The following is a 19850-nucleotide window of genomic DNA, read 5'->3' as shown; positions in this document are numbered from 1 at the left end:
AGGTGGCACCTAAAATACTCAATGAGCACTGCTTATAGGATGGCTATATTTCTACGAGAAACAGAAATATAGTCATCCTATAGACTCGTCTACAGTTAGACGAGAAACTGGAAAAGTAAACCTCTCATCCCCTCGGTCATCTCTATGAGTCTAGGAATGCATGTATGGGGTACAAAGTCATTTGGTGGAGAGGAAAGAACCTGTAACTGTTCAGCCTATCTATTACTTTCTCCTTTCTCACTTTCCCACTCTAACATGAAGAAGAAGAGTACCTTGCCACACTCAAGTTATGACAGGTCTGCTTAAGCTGTTTTTTTTCCTGATTTAATATAGTAGTATATATGATTACATGTATATACAGTCACAATATTTATATATATTATATATTTATATATCTTGGTATGTATTTTCTTTACACAAAGTTAGAATCATATTTTATTTAGAGTTCTATAGTTCTTTTTTTTAATCTTAATACTATAACTTTTTCCTAAGTAGTGGAAGTTAAAAGCATGAATATAATTTACAGTAAGATCTGAGCTCAAATGCAGGTTTTACATTTACTATCTAGGTAACTTCAGTGAATATGTAACTTTTCTGTGCCTCAGTTTTCTCATCTGTGAAATTAGGCAATTATAATAACTGTCTTACAAGGTTATAAGAATTTAATGAGAATTCAGTTAAAATTCTTAACACAGTATTTGGCATATGCTAAGAATACATTAAACAATTATTATCCAAAAACAGCATCTTAATGGCACCATAATATTACATCATATAGATGCTGAACATTTTGTTCTTTCCAATTTTTCACTACAGTAGATCTGAAATCTTGGTCTATGCCTTGCTCATAAATCTTGGTCTATGTCTCTGGTTGTTTCTTTAAATGGAAGGACTAACACATTAAGCCAAGAAGCCTTTTATTTTCAAGTAAAATCTTAACCAGAAGGGAAAATAAATAAAACCTATTAATAATGGAGTGCTCAGAGATAGAACTGGATGGTGAGACAGGCAAAAAACTCTGCTGGCTTCTTCCTGGAGTAACTGAGATGGCCCTCCTTATGAGAAAAGTTTGAAAATAAGTGAGCAGGAAATAAATCAATAATGTTAAAATTTTCTCTGTCACTGGAATAAACAATGAGTTGTCTGAATGTGATTGTTCCGGTGCTGGACTGTAGGCAAAGACAGGATAATACAATTGTGGCTATTTTTTTTTTTTTTTAAGCATTTCATATCAAAGAAGAAATCAAGCACCATGAATCCCTTACTTCTTTCACCAAAATGCTAAGAAGCTAAATGTGAATGGTCCATTTAACTTCATGTAATACAAGTGGATTTTAATGCCACTAGATGTTAACAGTTCAGAAATAAGCTAGTGTTTTCATAAGCCCATTCTACCAGAGAAACTAAATATGGCTTTGGCTATATTAGTAGCCTGATCTTCTGTTTCCCTATTATATCAGCCAAACAGTCAGTCTGTTCATGAGTATGAGTCGAAGAAATGGTACTTCTATCATAAACGGATTGGAAATGTTCTAGAGCAATTTAATCAGAGCTTCAGTAGAATTTCCTAAAATGTAACATTCTATCCATCTGTAAAAGGCAACTAACTAATCAAAGTATTGCCTAAATAATACAATTTAGGCAAAACATCCATAATCTTTTCAAGATTCAAATAAACCAAAGAATTATAAACATTAGATGAAAATAAAATGATCTATGGAGTTTTAAGCTAAAAATATGTTCAATAAGAGATAATCAGTTCAGTACTAACATTCAGTGATCCAGGTTTCTGAGATTTTCCAAAAACAATGAACTTTTCTAAAAAATAAAATAAAACATAAAATTTGCCTTAGTTTGCCTTTACTTAAAAATATTTTTGAAAATTTGAAACATTTAGAAAATAAATATGAAACAATATAAATTATAAACAAATAATGTAAACTACACTGTGGAAAACAAAACAATAATATAAATTATAAAATAATCTTAAACTTCTCAGGCTCTGCCAGGTTACAATATTCTATATTGAAAGTATCAAGCCTACAACTGCAGCTTGTTTTTAAAACAGGTGTCCAAGAGAATGTCACTTGACCTAACGCCTCCTTGCTTTGGTAAGTGATACTGACACCGAGGCCAAGAACTAGAATTATGCTTTGACTAGCTCTCTGAACTGACCACAATCTATTCAAGCTGCTTTAGCATTTGAGCACCAAGCAAATGTGCTATGTTAATTACTGTTATAGGATCTTGACATGAGCTAATACCTGTTCCTGTTAACTTCCCCAGTAAATGAAGCTCTAATGCTTAACTGATAACAAGTGCTGAGATAATCCAGAGTAGTATAAAATTTAACAGATGAGGGGGCAATAAGTGGTGGCCATTCATGTTTTTAACATAACATTTATTTTACTTGGCAGAAGACTGTGCATTAAAATTATATCCTAGGCTAGCATTAAAAACTGAAACCATGGCAGTTAGGGGTGGGGAATGTAATTTCTATTTTGATCTTCATATATTCTCCATACTAAGTTTTTCAGATGTGCTGGCAGTGGTGATAGTAGGGATACCACAGAATTTTGTAATCAGACAACAAGAGTCAGAAACTGATACGGTTTGACATTTTGTTAATCCATCCAGTAATCACTTGCTTATTACAACAGGACACAAACAGCAGTGACTGCTGTCTCCACAAAGGGTGTTTTTCTCCAGACTATAGTATCCCCACATACCAGTCTCCGTAACCAAAGTACCGTAACTTACAGAAACAATGTTACAAGTCAAAACTTATTTTTATTAACATTAACCTTAAAAACATAACCCTATATAGAGTGAGTAATTAAAAACATTGCTTTATTTATTGAGACAAAGCAGTCCCACACTAGATTCTATAATAGTTTAAATATTTCTGTTAAGACCCTAGAGTAGTACTTTTTAAAAAATGTCTCTAACCAAATTGATACTATGACCTGAAGGATGAGTGGGTCTAGAGTCACGTATGATCTGTGCAGGTCAAACATTCACCGAATGCCTTTTGTGTGTCGGACGCTGTGCTCGACTTTGGAAGCCTCTACTGATTTTCCCCTTCTCCCCATAACCATTATTACTCCTGCCATGGCTGCTGGCTAGTACTTATACAGCAGGTGCTCGCTGCGGAAAACACAAACTCAGGGAAAAATAACAGCTTACAAAATATCATGATTCCATTTCTGTAAAACAACATCTGTCCTTATGTGTGTGTGTTTTAAAAGTGTGAACTAAAATACTAGTAGTGGTTACCTTGGGATGTGGAATTATGTATGAACTTTTATTTTTGCTTTCTGTTTTTCTATATTTTGGAAATGTCACAATGAACACAGACTACCTTTAAAAGGCAAAAGCTATTTTTTAAAAAATCATGTACTCTGTGCTGTGTTCTTGACACATTTATTATTTAATAGTGAACTAAGGAGAAGAATATTTATATTTGGTTCTTAAATAAGATATTGAGACTCCCTGGGCTCCATTTTAAGTAGTAACTAGAAACATTATCCTAAGCAATAATTATGTAAGAGAGGAGGGGAAAATGCAAGTAAGTCTTAACCTTTTTCAGCTTTAGAGGCGCTGTTGTTTCAACTATTACAAAACAGGGTAAATTAAAAACGAGGAGAGAGCTTGAGCCGTCATTTCAAGTAATCATCTGTTACTGCCAACAAGACAACTCACAGAGGCAACAGGGTCCTGTGGTGGGATCCCTGCATTAACATTCACACCTAAACCTCATAACATTTTAAAAGCCACGTGTTCAGAAAGGCTGAGGTTTATGAGTGCCAGTGTAATACACTCACTTAAGAGCTTACTTTTAGCCTTTTCTGCTTATCGGAATTAAAGAAACAATAAAATACACTGGGATAAAAAATATTTTAAAGAAGCAGATTATGACCTAATCTAAAATATAAAGCATTTATGAATAGATCCGAAGGTAATGATATCTTTTAGAGCTTAAGTATTTGAAAAGCCAATCTTCTTTTCTCAAGGACTCAAAGTTCTTTATTTTACATCATTAGTTATTTTTCATCTAAATGAAAGTCCTCACTTTTATAATTTGTGAAATAATGAAGTTCTTCGGGGTCCCTTTGAGTCTTAATATTTTATTATTCTCTGAAAAGCCACATTAATCATTATTTTCCCTTAGTTCTGATAGGAATTAATAACTGACTAAATTGGTATTTTTAGTTTTATTTTCACAGAGCCCAGAATTACTTTTTATTAAAATAGAGTCTAACAAAAGTATATATATTCATATGTGTCTACTTCAATACTATTATATAGAAATACAGCAAGAATATTTTCACTAATAAAATTTCTAATCTTTTAGAATATTAAAAAAAAAATCCATATTGGTATTAAGTCCTTTCAAGAAAAATTTAAAATCAAATAACCAACCTGATGACCTGGTTGCAGTGGGCACACATCGGCGTTCGCTTCCCTGCGGGAATGTGCTCGGCCCTTTGCACCAAAGTGTCCTCATCCCTGGGCTGGGGCTGCCTTTCGGCCGAGTTGGCTGATGCCACCGCTCCTGTGTACGTGCCACTGCTCGCGACTCTTCCGGTAGAAGGTGCTAGGAGTTAAAACAGAAGAATCAGAATGACAACAAGCCAAATAGAAACTTTTCCTAATAATCAAATAAAAACATTACTTTAAAAAATAATCTATCCACTCACTTCTTTACTCATTCACTCACACTTATGGAGAGGTTACGGACCAAACACTGGTCTGAGACCACAGAGTTAAAAAAGAAAAATTCAAGGATTACAACCCAGTGAAAGAGTTATGACAGATGAATGCAGAGGGTTTTGTAGGAAAAGCAGAGTCACCTCTGCTTCCAAGAGGAGATATGGTTAATGTTGAATACTGATGTTGAAATATTTCTAGTCATCCAGACATCTGTGCTAACCATTCAGTAGATTTAACTCAAAATATGTCATAGCACATTAAAGATTTAAATGTGTTGAAGATAAAAGCAAAAATGAACTCCCTATACTCTGTCTCTTCCTGTACTGCCTAAGTAGACTGTGAAATCGGTCACCCGGTCATATAAGGCAGATACATAAGAATCATCCTAGGGCCTTCCTCTCCCTCCTCTATGGTTATAATGGGTCCTTCTGACTTTACATCACAAATGGTTCTCGATTTTGCCCCCTCGTCTCCATTCCTACAATACTGTCCTGGTTTATGTCCTCAAAGTCTCCCACCTGGACTAACCACCAAATGCCTTGTCCTCCTTAAATTCATACTCCCACTGCCACCGAGGACTGAAATCTTATCTGATCACAGCTCTGCATAAACCATTTCAAGGATCTCGTTCTTCTTTGACCACTGAGTGTAGTGCAATCTTCTAAGCACCACATGCAGGTCCCTCCAGTGGTCCCTGCCTGCCGCACGGCCTCATCTGTCACCACCCTCTGCCTTTCTCTTTATGCTACAGTGAATACACAACTGCCTCATTTCCCCTGTGAATGGGTCTATCACTGCCTCATTTCCCCTGTGAATGGGTCTATCACTGCCTCATTTCCCCTGTGAATGGGTCTATCTCTTCACAGCCTGTCCTCCCCTCACTTCTCCACCATTCTTCCTATTCACCTAGTAGCCACCACTCATTAGAATGCAGCCCAGTCCGGCTGGTGTGAGGTGACACCTCATTGTAGTTTTGATTTGCATTTCTCTACAATAAATGCTGGAGAGGGTGTGGAGAAAAGGGCACCCTCATACACTGTTGGTGGGAATGTAATTTGATACAGCCACTATGGAGAACAGTATGGAGGTTCCTTAGAAAACTAAAAATAGAATTACCATATGATCCAGCAATCCCACTACTGGGCATACACCCTGAGAAAACCATAATTCAAAAAGAGTCATGTACCACAATGTTCATTGCAGCACTGTTTACAATAGCCAGGACATGGAAGCAACCTAAGTGTCCATCGACAGATGAATGGATAAAGAAGATGTGGCACATATATACAATGGAATATTACTCAGCCATAAGAAGAAACGAAGTTGAGTTATTTGTAGTGAGGTGGATGGACCTATAGTCTGTTCTACAGAGTGAAGCAAGTCAGAAAGAGAACAACGAATACCTTATGCTAACACATATATATGGAATCTAAAAAAAAAAAAAAGGTTCTGAAGAACCTAGTGGCAGGACAGGAATAAAGACGCAGACGTAAAGAATGGACTTGAGGACGTGGGGAGGGGGAAGGGTAAGCTGGGACAAAGTGAGAGAGTGGCATGGACATATACACACTACCAAATGTAAAATAGATAGCTAGTGGGAAGCAGCAGCATAGTACAGGGAGATCAGCTTGGTGCTCTGTGACCACCTAGAGGGGTGGGATAGGGAGGGTGGGAGGGAGACGCAAGAGGGAGGAGATATGGGGATATATGTATATGTACAGCTGATTCACTTTGTTATAAGGCAGAAACTAACACACCACTGTAAAGCAATTATACTCCAATAAAGATGTTAAAAAAAAAAAAAAAAAAAAAAAAGATGCAGCCCAGGAGTCAACTGCTCCACAACTCCTCCCTGAACTGTCTCTCCCCGCTTCCCCGTCCACATAATCCAGATTAAAGTCTTTTCCCCATGTTCCCGTAATTTTCCGAATGACTAGATTATTGCCTCTACTACATATATTTGTGTCTTTTCTTCCCCAACTAGAGAGTAAGCTCCCTGAGGGCAGGAACTATGTCTTATTCTTCACCATAGCAACTAATACAGTGTCTGGAATGAATAAATGAATGAATGAATGAGTAAAGTGGAATCAATACATAAATGAACAACAGCAAAAACTGTGAAGGATTAAAACCAACAGGTCTGCTCCTTACCCACAGGTAATTAAAATGTAGTGGAAGAGAAAAGGCATATATTCTAATGGTCGAAAAGGAACAACTTTTAAGAAAAGCATATAAATAATATAAATTGTGTGTGTGGTTGTGTATGTGTGCGTGTGTGCTGACAGGATTCATATGAAAGGCGTGGTTAGAATTGGATGAGGTTAATTAGCATACTTGAAAGGCTATTTCTCCCTCATGAGAAGGAAGCCTGTTTGCAATGATGTGCAATTGCAGATCCAGAAACCCTGCATTTATAAACACCTAGCACATCTCCTCCAGCGCTCTGCTTGGCACTTGAGCTGTGAAATGGCACTTTGCAGGCCAGGAAGCTCGACTAGTGCCCATGTTTCAAGTGAGTCAACTGGATTAGGAACACGTTTTCACTCTCTTAGACTCACACTTTCTCTTACAGAAATGCAAAAGAAAGTTACTGTAATGTTTGCTTTGTCCACTCTCTTCCTAATTCCCTCACTGGCTTGCATAGCACAATGCTCCTTCAGTTTCTAGATCCAGGCCTGACCGCTCTTGGAGAAATGCAGATATGCATTTTCACTGCCGCAAATCTTGTTCTTATCTTTAAATTCAAGACAGGCAGCAAGGATTTCATCTGCTTGCACACATTACCAGCTCGTCCTCACTATTCCTGTATGTCTGCATTCTCCCACCCACTCAGGCATGGCCCTCCGGCTCCTCTGTCCCTGTCAGCCCCCAGACCCTAAGAACTGTTCCCTTGGAAATGTTTCCAAGGTCTGTCCCTTAATCCAAACCCATGCTCTAGCGTTTGAGTCCTGGTCTTGAATCCCTCAAGTCTGGGCAATTACAAGTCTCCTAACCAGTCTCTCTGTCGTCAGTCTCTTTTTCAGCCTATTCTGCTAGATTATTTTTCCAAATACTCTACTCTGATCATATTTTCTTGCTTATAAAGCTTCCATAACTCTTCCCTGCAAACTATATGCATCCCTGACAGTCCAGTCCCTGCATGAGCTCACTCCAATCTTCTTTACAACCTTGTTTTTTATGCTCACCCACATCCCCGCCATTATCATCTAACTCGGTGATCTTTGTTTACCATTTAACTTGTGCCATCCCTATTTGAAGGCACTATTCTCAAATCCTTACTACAGCCTTATGATTTAGGCACGATTAGGACCACATTTTTACTCTAGCTGAGGCAAAGAGAGGTTAAGAAAGCGGCCCAAGATCACACAGCAAATTAAGGGCACCCCTAAAGCCAGGCAGTCTAGCTCCAGAGTCTGTGCTCTTCAACACCATGCTATCGTCTCCTCACTGTCCCCTGGACATGCCGTGACAGGCCCTGCTTCTAGGATGCACAGTCGATGAAATGTCCCTTTCTCCATGGATTTCCCATTCTGTACGGCTCATGGAAATTCCATCTTCTTCCCCCGTATTCCCTGATTATCCCAGTCAGAAGTGTTCTCTTGTCCCTCTTAACATCTTTAACACCTCCACCTATGTAATATATTTGCTATTTATCAATATCCTGTAATATTTTTCCTTCTTAAGTCAATGATAAACTCTGTAAAATGACAACTCCCTTCTATTAACTTCTTTCTACCCATTACCAGAAAACTGCCTTAAAAATAGAAGGCAAAAAATTAATATTTAATCAAGTAAATGAAAAAGGAAAGGTTCCGAATCACTTTCATTTTGCCTTTTTAAAGAACACAATTGAGATAGCTATTTTTAAAATATGGATTAGGTTCAGGATTTCAAACAGTGGGAAAGTTACCAACTGAAAAATCTGAAAATCAGACCTCAAAGAGAGTCAAACCCTTTCATCTACCATATGCCTTTATTTCATCACATCTATGCATAAGCCCTAAAGTACTGAGTCACTGAGACATTTTTAGCAATAAAAGAGTGTAGTAATTCTCCATCAGTCATTGTAAAATGGGACAGAATCCATCTGGCCCATGCCTCAAGGAGAAGGTACATGGGAACTAACTTATTTAACACGAGAAGCCATTCTTAAACATGAAACATGGGACCGTGTCTTAAACACATATAAAGAGGCTCTGAGCTCACTGCTGTTCCTTCCTTGGGAAGAAAAGCCTTGCCTTTTGTTACTGCCCCATTTTAACCACTTTGGATAAGATAGAAATTCTCACACCTCCGTTTTGTTGCTGTGTTGCTGGTACATTGGCCCTCACACAAAGCTACACAAGCCTTGTTAATTACCAAGCCCCCAACATTTCCAAGAAACAGTTATTTCCCTTATGAATAAAGTGCTGTTTCATTTCTTCTGATTGAAATTCTCACTACTCCAGCACAGGAGTGGGCAACTTTTGAGCTGTCAAGTGCCAACTCGCTGGCCTCTGCTCCCTTGGCTTATTGGGGAGAGGGAGGTGTAAGAAGGTGAAGTTTTGGAAAAGGGGAAGCACCACAAAATAAGCCCAGCTTCCTTCATAATTCTGTATAAGACTGCACTACCACACAGACAAAAACAGTCTTCCACGGGGAGTACAGAGACCAAAATATTTCAAATTTATTGAACCTGCCATAAAACTAAATTTTATGTAGAAAAAAATATAAATCTCTTTAGAGACAGCAGTTTAAAGACCTCAATCTACTTATCTGTAATAAAACAAGATTTTTCTTTTAAGTTCTAATAGAGGTATTAAATGGGAGCATTGAATTAGCCCTATTTCATAATCTAGAAACCTAAGTCACAAAAATTTAAGTGATTTATTCAAACTGAATAATGAGTAAGTCAGTAAAGTGTCACAATGAGAACATGAAGGGGAGGTTAGTTCTTGACTCAAGTTTTCCTTTGCAACCTTAATCTTGAACATCTTCCATTAAATTAGGCTTCTTTCGTGGCTGATCTCTATCCCAATGGGGCCACGTTTAAAAGTTAAATTTTTTTCTTTTGTATTAAATATATTTCAGCATCATAAAACTCATCGAGAAATTTAAAGCCAGTAGCTACTCTCCAAACGAACAGTGTTAGTGAGATATTTTTTATTAACTTTAGAATGATTATTTATGAGTCTTAAAGGTTTGGAATGACATACATTCATACTTATTCTAAGCTTTTGTTTTTAGCACTATGATAGTCAAACCTAAGATTACAAAGATTATCATTAAATAAGTTAATATAAATTAGTGGGAAACCTAGCAGCACACTAGAATACTTTCTCAGTATATAATATATAAAGTTGTCAAGTTAATCAAGTAAAATTTAACCAACGCACAATATGTTGAGTTGCTAGTTTTTAAAATATTTGTCACAGTGATATATCTGAGAATTCTAAGGGGCAATACTTTTTAAAAAAGCAAACAGACCACTGACTTACTAACCATGAAATTTAATTTACTACAAAGAAATAAGGTCATCTCTTTTGGACTATAGACTATAAATTGGTGATAAAGAATTTTAAAATATTGAACCACGTAATATTCATTAATTTAGTAGAACACGTACCTCCTGTTATTGCGGAAATCTTTGTGGTATATCACTTGGAAAGATAAAGTGAAAACTCTTTACTCTAGAAAGACCTAAATTGCATTTTTCCCCAAGCCGATGATTCAAGTTTGCATCATTTAGCAAATTAGTTAACACAAGTTTTAAGCAATCTTATCCTGAGGTGTAATTTTCTTTTCTAACAATTTTAAGGCCCTAACTATGTGATTTTCAAGTTGATCCAAGTAACTTCTCAGTAATGGGCCACATAAATATATTACTGTGGATTTGTAGAGTATTATATTATAAAAGACTATGTAACATACAAGGAATTAGAAATTATCTAATTATTTACTATGTGCTTCAAATATAGCTGAGCTCACTAAAAGGCTCTTGTTTTATATACACAAAGTTTCCAGAGAGAAAACAAAGATTAAGACCATTAGAATTCCAGGTAGTACAATGTGTGAATTCTCTGAAAACAGGTGTTTTCCAACTATATTAAGAATAAGGTGGGTTAGGGACTGCCCTGGTGGGTCCAGTGGTTAAGACTCCGCGCTTCCACTGCAGGGAGCATGGGTTCAATCCCCGGTCAGGGAACTAAGATCCCCGTATGCTGCAAAATAAATAAATAAATAAATGAATAAATAGATGTTAAGAATAAGGTGGGTTATATGATATTTTTTCAAAAACAGCTGTTAACTCTAAACCAATATTGGATAAAAAAAAAAAAAAAAAGAGTAGCGAAGATTATAATGTATATGTTAAATACCTGGCCAGGCTGTACCTGAACAGGCATGAAATTCATCAGTTAACTCTCTGGTTCAAGTCAAATTATTCAACTACCTGTAAAATATTCTTATTACTGGCATATATTAGGTGAAAAAACACTACGTTACGTCAAACCTTACTTGGAAACTTAACATAAGTCAAATGGGGCTAGGGGATGATATCCCCCTAAACAAACAGATGTCGCTAGCGTCTTCCAAGGTAGGTTACTCTTACTAGATGTAGTGCTTTTGAATTGCTGAACATATCATTCAGTAGGAGAGCAAGTTGGTGTTGAAAGATGAACTGCCCACGACAATATGAGAAATATATAACCTGATGACTTCTTACAACGTCCAGAGTACATCCCAGTTCAAGCCATCATTATCTCTTGCTTGGCTTATTGCAGTGACTGCCTAAAGATCTTGCTCTACCCTTCCAGCGACATAGAGGCCAGGAAAAACTAAATCAGATCATGCTGCTCCTCTGCTAAAAACCCTCCAACAACTCCCTCCTAACTCAGAACTAAAACCCGAGGTCCTATAGAATCTGACTCCTGCGACCTCTCTGGCCTGATCTGCCACTTTTCCTTTGCTCACGAGCTACAGGGCACACTGTCTTCCTTACTATTTCTCTAAATGGCCAGTATGCTTCGAATTCAGGGCCTTTGTAGTTTCCAGTCCCTCTGCCTGGAAATCTTTTCCCCGCTGTTTGCATGGCTTGCTCCCTCGTTTCCTTCCTGTTCTCTGCTCAGAGGCCACTTTACCAATGTGGCTTTCTCTCATCACCCTACAAAAACCGCAGCCCTCTCCCTCCAAACCAGCATTCTCTAGACTCCTCAACTGGTTTATCATGCCCATCTAACATATTTCATATTCTTCTTATTGCTTTTTATCTCTCTCTCCACACCTTGAGGCCAGGGACACTGTCTATTTTGTTCATTGCTGTATTTCTAGCACCTAGAACCGTCCCCGGCATATTGCTTAACAAATCTTTGCTTAGCGAATGAATGACTCCGGCACCAAAATTATTGTCTTCCCACTGAAAGGAACCAGACTCCTTAGAGAAACTGCTGATTCTAGGATTGGGACAAACAATGAACATGGAAAGTCCAGAATATCTTGTCAAATTAGAAAGCAAGAATGCTATCAAAGAACTAGAGTTGTATCAAATGGACTTAAAGAAGCAGATGAGACAGCCTGAGCATTAATAATAATAATAACTACAAAGGATTGAAATACTTCAAATAAGTTAACATGAACTCACAATGATCCTGGAATTTAAAAAAAGCCACATTGATCATCTTTAGAGGATGCCAAGGAACCAATTCATTATTTTAAAAACCCATAAAATTTAATAAAGGGGAAAAAAATCAAGCTTTACAATTTATCACCTGATAACCAATCATGTTTCAACTATATTCGCTTACTTCCCTGCCGTCTCTGAACTACCCTGAAGCAAATTCAAGATTTATCATTTAATCCATAATATTTCAACATCATTTCTAAGAGTACTCTTTTTAAAAATCTACCCATAATACCATTATCACACCTAAAATAAAACAAAAATCTCCTTATCATCATCAAATAACCAATTTTCCAATTTACTTCTGATTAACCTCTGTATTAGTTTTCTCTTGCTGCTGTAACAAATTACTAAAAACCTATTGACTTAAAAACAGCACAAGTGTATTATTTTACAGTTCTCCTACACTGATATTACTGGGCCAAAGTCAAGGTGTTGGCAGGGCTGAGTTTCTTCCTGAAAGCTCTAGGGAAAATCCATTTCCTTGCTTTTTTCCAGCTTCTAGAGCTGCCCAAATTCCATGGTTCCTCCACCATCTCAAAGCCAGCAGGTTGAGTCGTTCTCACGCTACAGCACTCTGACCCTCTCTTCGCTTCCCTCTTCCACTTTTAAAGGCCCTCGTGACTACAATGGGCCCACCAGAATAATATCCCTATTTTAAGGTCAGGTGATAAACAATCGTAATTCCATCTGCATCCTTAATTCCCCTTTGACATGCAATATAACATATTCACAGGTTCTGGATATTAGGACATGGACATCTTTGGGGGGGCATTATTCGGCTTACCACACATACCCCAACACAATGTTAATCAGGATTCAAACAAGGAAGGTCCATATACTACATTTGGTGTATGTCTCCTAAATCTTTTAGTCTGTAATCCTTTCCATCTCCCCACTCCTTGCAATATACATGTAGAAGAAACTTAAGTCTCTAGTTACATGTTTATGTGTGTATTTGAACTTTTTTTATAGTAAAAAGTTAAAGAAAAATTTTATACATATTAAACTGAATTGTTTCATCTTACAACAACAATATAAGGTAATATTATTACTATTTGATGGGTCAGGAATACAAAGCTCAGAAAGGATAAGTGATTTGCCCAAAGACATGTACAGCAATAAAATGAAGCAAATATTTTTTGAATAACTAATATGTACCAAATAATGCGCTAGGCTTTACTGCTGCAAACAAGACAGATAGGATTTCTGCCCTCATGGAGTTTAAAGAAGGTTACAGACCAGTAATTAGTCAATTATGTTATAGTGGGGTTAGTGCTAGAATGATGGAAAGATAATCAGTTTAATTATAGATGTTCATTCAGTCAAGTGTATACTTGCAGCCTACGGTGTGGCAGGTACTGTGTTATACGCAGGTACCCAGTAGAGTAGGTGTACATGTTTTGCCCTTTCCCTCATAGAGCTCAAGCCTTTTTTTTTTTTTTTTGAGTTGGAGGTGCTCGTGGTTCATCTAAGTATAGACAGTCTACTGAATACATGAACTCAGGAAAAAGATCTGAGCTAGAAGAATGATTCAAGAGTTATCAGCATATTGATGACAACTGAGGCTGTGGGAATAAATGAAATTGTTCAGGGAAAGAGTAGCATGAAATAGAAAAGCTCGTACGGTACAAGACAAATGACAGAAATACTTTGGGAACAGAGAGAGAGGTAGGAGAAAAACCAGGAGAGTGCATCATGGAAGCCAAAGAAGCAGAGTAGAGAACATGGGATCCAAAACCAATTCTATCTGACTCCAAAGCCTATGTCCCTAAGCATTCGTTCACCAAATATTTATTATGTGCTTACTGTGTGCCAAGCTCTTTGCCAGGCACTACCTTGACCCAGGAAAATACGAAGGCAGATCTTCTCGACTGTGATCTAAACGTGGAAGTACTAACTTCTAGACCCGTTTAGAAGGAGGGGATAATGATAATGATAATGATGATTATCTTCTGCTATTTTAATTTTCTTAATAAGGCTGCTATGGTAAACTTAGGAATAATGTATGAAAGCATTATTTTTTTGTTTGCCCTGGTATGCCTAACATCTTAGATCATCACTTTTAAGTCCTTCATGTACCTGTAAAAGATAAGTTTATTACAGAGATCTAACTTTCTTTTCCTAGACCTGGCTGCCCATCCTTTTCAGCCATTATATTTAACGGCTTCAAAGTTCTTAAAATATAACATTTGGCTATAAAGCTGATTCTTTATATTTTGAGAAACATTTCAGAGAATTTACATAAACTGCTTCAGAAAGGGAAATATAATTATAGATCTAACGCTTTTGCTAAAGACAAAGAGGCCTGAAGCATTAAATGTTGAATCCATTTTTGTTGTACAAACTATATGGATGTAAATATTTCAACTACTATATTTGAATTAAGAGAAAGCAACAGAGAAAGTTATAGCAGTAAATCTATGGATAACCATGAAATATGTTTTAAGAATCCTGTAATATTTCATTCTCATTAAGTCAGAAATAAGGCTGAAATTAAGAATCTTAACATTCTCCCTCAAAAGAAAAAGGACAGATGTTTACAGCCTGAACAAGACGGAGGAGTCATATGTGAGGTTTTACGGTGTGAAAAACAACCGGCTCTACCACAAGTGATATTCCTGTTATAAACACTGAGGCTGACGGTGTCCTCATATAAATAACTGGGCTACATCAAAGTGACACTCTGGCACTCTTGGGGAGATACAGTATTATAATTCAACATCTCAGAGAAGATGTTCACGAAGGTATGGTAGAAATTTTACACACACTAAATTGGGTAGCAGTGTTGGCAACACACTTGCATATTATCACGGGCAGCAAGCGCGTTCCTCTCTGTCCTGTCCCCAACCGCCTCAAACAGATGGTGGCCATGAGAAGCGTAGAATCTGTGCGTTTTGTCTGTCAAGCCCCTTATGTTGAAAGCATAAACAACAGTCTACTCGTCATAATCCAGGCATGAAATCATATCCAGTAGAAATAGAAAAGGTTTAATGTTCAGCCAAGATCTAGGATCAGAGGAAAATACATTCTAGAGAGGTTTGTACAACTTTTGTTAAGTGGAATCAAAAAATTTTTTAATTCAATGATTAAAAGCAAAATTGGACAGATTAAACTATTATCATTTCCCTAAGCAGTGGAGAATGCTGGTATGTACACCATAAAGAATTGGAACAGGTGCGCCCAAGCCTCAAAGTATCGAATATTTCCGCAACTTCAGGAGGTTTGTTTCTTCCATTAGCAACCAGCCTTTCAACTCTTAAGAACGCAGATTAAACTGGATCTCGGGTGTCTTAATTAAAGTGAGTGTGGGGACCTGGATTAGGTTTTCTCTTCTTTTTCAATTTTTTGCTTCACACATCATTAAAATTTGGGACACAAAGACTTGCCTTTATCACCCTACTAACTAACCTTACATAGAAAACTCCCATTTGGTCAGAGTGACAACTAAAAGAAACCCAGTCTGTACCTTGTAAATAAAGATAACAGATCTTAAAATATCTGTTTTTGCCAACATTCTATTAAAACCAACAAATTATTTATCACTTACAGAGTTTTCTAAATCATCTCAATACCACTGTTCCAATTTCTAATTTTATAATGGGAAGACAAGACCATGCTCTAATCATGGGCACTCAATGTGCTTCATGCTAAGAGAGAGGCATGGGGGAGGGAGAGAGAGGGAGGGGAGGGGGAAAATAAAGAAAACGAAACAAAATCAGATAAAATAGTTAAAAAACCCCACAAATCTGAGGCGTGATTCATGACCTCAGGCATACTAAAGAGGATCACTGGTTAACTCATACAGACTGTGTAAGCTAAGAATTTATTTAAAATACTAAATTGGTAGAATTTTACTCATATTTGAATGAGAAAACCATAAGGACATATATTAAAATTATTTATACTCACATTATGTCTAGAGTTCTCACATATTCTATTGCCAAAGTAACATGAAATCCAAATGCGCTTGGCTTTTTACCATTTTCCCACCAATTTTCACCTATTTATTTGAGTGAGAAAGCAACCTAGTCTTAGAAATAAAGTCTGAGAAAGTGACCTCAGACTTGAGTGCTCACGTAAATAGGATTCTTTTAAGGCAGGCAAAACAACTGAAGCAGAAAGGGAAAGAAAACTTGAGAAGAGCTCCCCATGTCAGACAATACCAAACACGTCTCTAATGATGAATACAAGTTACTGGAAAAATGTAAAACCTGGGATACTCCTACGTTTCTATTACTACTATTGATTCTCTAAGGTATCTTTCTCAATTAAAGTCATTAGATCTCTAAAATAAACAAAACTATATTATCATTATCCAAAGTTATGCTTGAATTTCATATCTTTTAAAAGCAGAGAACATTCCTCAGCTATTTTATGCTGCAGGGAGCAGTGTCTCTAGCATAATGACTGACGTTAAGAGACACTTGGGCTCCTCGTTCTTTTAGTTTCTAGTTGTGCGAACTTCGAAATTCCATCATTTGGGGACTTAGTTTCCTCATCTGTAAAACAGCCGAAATAATAGCTACCTCAAAGTGTGAGAGGGTTAAACAAGGTACTATAAGTGTTTACTTATAGTTCCTTGGATGTGTAAGAAATGCTTCATAAATGTCAATTATTTTATACTCTGACATAAGATCTTAACATGGATAAAAAAAATAAAGTATCCACTCATTCAAGAGCTACCTGGTGAGCACATTCAGTGTTTTAGATCTAGGAACTCTTCTGGTATGAAAGATACACCCCAAAATAAGATACCTGCCCCCGAAGAATTTATCTTCTTATGGGTGATGTTCACAATCAAAGTGAACACAGTGCTTTAGGATTAGTGCCTGTCAAGAGTGCTCATGACCCCCAATAAAGTGTGCATCTACTGTGCAGAATTATCAGGCATAGTTTTACTTATTCCTGTGGTTTAAACCTAGGGTTGGTCATTTTTTTTCTGTAAATGGCTAGAGAGTAAATATATTAGGTTTTGTAGGCCATATGGTTTATGTTGCAACTACTCAACTCTGCCACTGGAGCACAAAAGGGGCCACAGACAACATGTAAATGAATGAGCATGTCTGTGCTCTAATAAAACTTTATTTACAAAGACAGGTAGGTGGTGGGCCAGATGCAGCCAATGGCCATAGTTTGCCACTGCCTGGTTTAAATCATACGCATTAATAATAAGAAGTAATAATTCTTTCTTTAAAAATTTTATCAAAGTATAGTTGATTTACAATGTTGTGTTAATTTCTGCTGTATAGCAAAGTGACTCAGTTATACATATATATTCTTTTTCATATTCTTTTCCATTATGGTTTATCACAGGGTATTGAACATAGTTCCCTGTGCTATACAGTAGGACCTTGCTGTTTATCCATCCTACATGTAATAGTTTGCATCTGCTAATCCCAAACTCCCGATCCTTTCCTCCCCCCATGCCCCCTCCCCCTTGGCAACCACAAGTCTGTTCGCTATGTCCGTGAGACTATTTCTGTTCCATAGATATGTTCATTTGTGTCATATTTTAGATTCCACATATAAGTGATATCATATGGTATTTGTCTTTCTCTTTCCGATTTAAGGAAGTAATAATTCTTTATGAAAAGCATATGTGAATAAATCCAGGTATCTTCCCTTACAAAAGGTTTAATATTTTAATCTCAGGATGAGACGAAAATGGGGAGAAAGAAGAGCTTTCAATACAGTGCACTTGCATCAGAACTGGGAAGCTTCCAACATGGGAAAAAATTCCAGTAAGAGGACATTTAAAAGAAAGAAAAAAAAAAAAAAGAGGGCGGTTCATGGCTGCTACTTTTATTTTTTCCTATATGAGAGCCATAATTCTAAACAAAAATATATTTGTTACATAAAGAGATAGAGCATATTTATATGCTTCACACCATGATTTTGACAATGGACAGCTCCAGTCAGGCCTTTACGGCAAGTGGACTGTTTAGTTTAATGATGTCAAAATGCAGGGGAGCAGATGGCAATAAAACATTATTAGAAGAGATGAAACATACGCAACTGGTAGCAGTTTACTTATTCATATCAAAATTTAAAAATGGAACCAATAAATCTATCCATCTTAGCTAAGCAAATCTAGTTATCTCGATTTATTACGGCAGCCTAAAGCCTACAATGAAATTTGGGATGGTTGTAGAAACAGTAATTTCCTTTCTCACCCCTATCTTCTTTAGACTTCAAATAAAATATAGAATTTATATCCACTTATAACTGAGATGCACATCATTCAGTCTTTGATCTAATCAGATCTCACAAATACATTCGAGTCTTCCTTGAAAAAAAACAAAGAACACATCAGATCTCCCCAAAGCTCTGTCCATAGTGAATAAAGAAGCTTTTTCTTATTGCTAAAATGTAGCATACACCAGAGGCAGGGTATGATAAAGGGTCATGTTAACTAGAATCTTAGCTAAATTTTTAAAATGTAGTTGAGATGCAATGAAAATGTTACTTGAAACAGATCTTAGTAATTGCTAGTTACCTAGTTTATCCGCCCTATGCAATCCTTTCTAGACTATCCCAAAGAGAGTTAGTTCTCCCTAAATATATTCACTGATTTTACCCTGTAATACAGAAAATTGAACTATTCAGTCAAAATAACTGGGTTCAAATCACTACAGGACTCTGAACAATTCTTTTGACATTTCTCAGACTCTGCCACCTCATTGGGAAAATGATGCCCATTTAAAATTTTAATGACATTCTCTTACTGTACACTCTGAATAAAAAGATACTTTTAAAAGCTCCAAGTATTATAAAAACATAATTTTTTTACTACTAATCAATGATACCCACCATTTTACTGTTAAAAGAGGATATCTGTTCCCTTCGAGTCTACCAACTACAGTCTTGAGTTCCAAATGGCCGAATGATGAGTACTCCGCAAAGACAGGATGCAACAGAAACTAAAATTAACTAAATATTCATTTTGAAAGCAAGTTTGTGTCTTTTTCCCTTTTTCATTTGACCAAAATAAATTTACTGTGTTACTAAAAGATCTTCCAATGATCCCAACTTTTCTATTTATAGCTTACTTGCATTGTGCTTCTTCAAAACACAATTCATATTTTAAAAAAGAATCACAACTTTTTACAAGTCTCATTGTCAAGTATGAGCCGTTGCCTTTACTACGTATATTAAAATTGCTCCATAAAGAAAAAAGCAATTCACTAATAAAAAGCCTATATACAGGTATCCCCCGCTTTTAGAAAGTTTGTTTTACGCCACTTTGCTTTTATGGAAGACCTTCATTGGTACTCATTTTCACTAACTCAGAAGAAATCCGATTTTCACTTTTATGAAAAAAGGCAATCCCTTCTTTGCTTAACGTGATTTTGACTTAATGAAAGGTTTCACAAGAACCTCTGCTTTCAGATAGCAGGAGAAACTTGTACCTGATACATATAAAGGGAATGATGCCATAAGTAGAACACAGGGAAATATTTGTTCAATATAGAGTCTC

General features: G+C 36.6%; 1 protein-coding gene across 2 annotated transcripts in view; it reads right to left on the bottom strand.

Moving 5' to 3' along the window:
- PDLIM5 (PDZ and LIM domain 5) overlaps positions 1-19850 on the bottom strand; it is a 210841-nt gene that overhangs the window by 15781 nt on the left and 175210 nt on the right. For both annotated transcript variants that reach the window (XM_068542458.1, XM_068542459.1), the window contains one exon: positions 4423-4597. In XM_068542458.1, the coding sequence (XP_068398559.1) occupies positions 4423-4597 (175 nt within the window). The remainder of the gene's footprint in view (positions 1-4422; positions 4598-19850) is intronic.

This window comes from Eschrichtius robustus, chromosome 4 (assembly GCF_028021215.1).
Source record: "Eschrichtius robustus isolate mEscRob2 chromosome 4, mEscRob2.pri, whole genome shotgun sequence".
NCBI lineage: Eukaryota > Metazoa > Chordata > Mammalia > Artiodactyla > Eschrichtiidae > Eschrichtius > Eschrichtius robustus.
The sequence above is the reverse complement of the archived record's forward strand: the minus strand, read 5'-3'. Positions and strand labels throughout refer to the sequence as shown.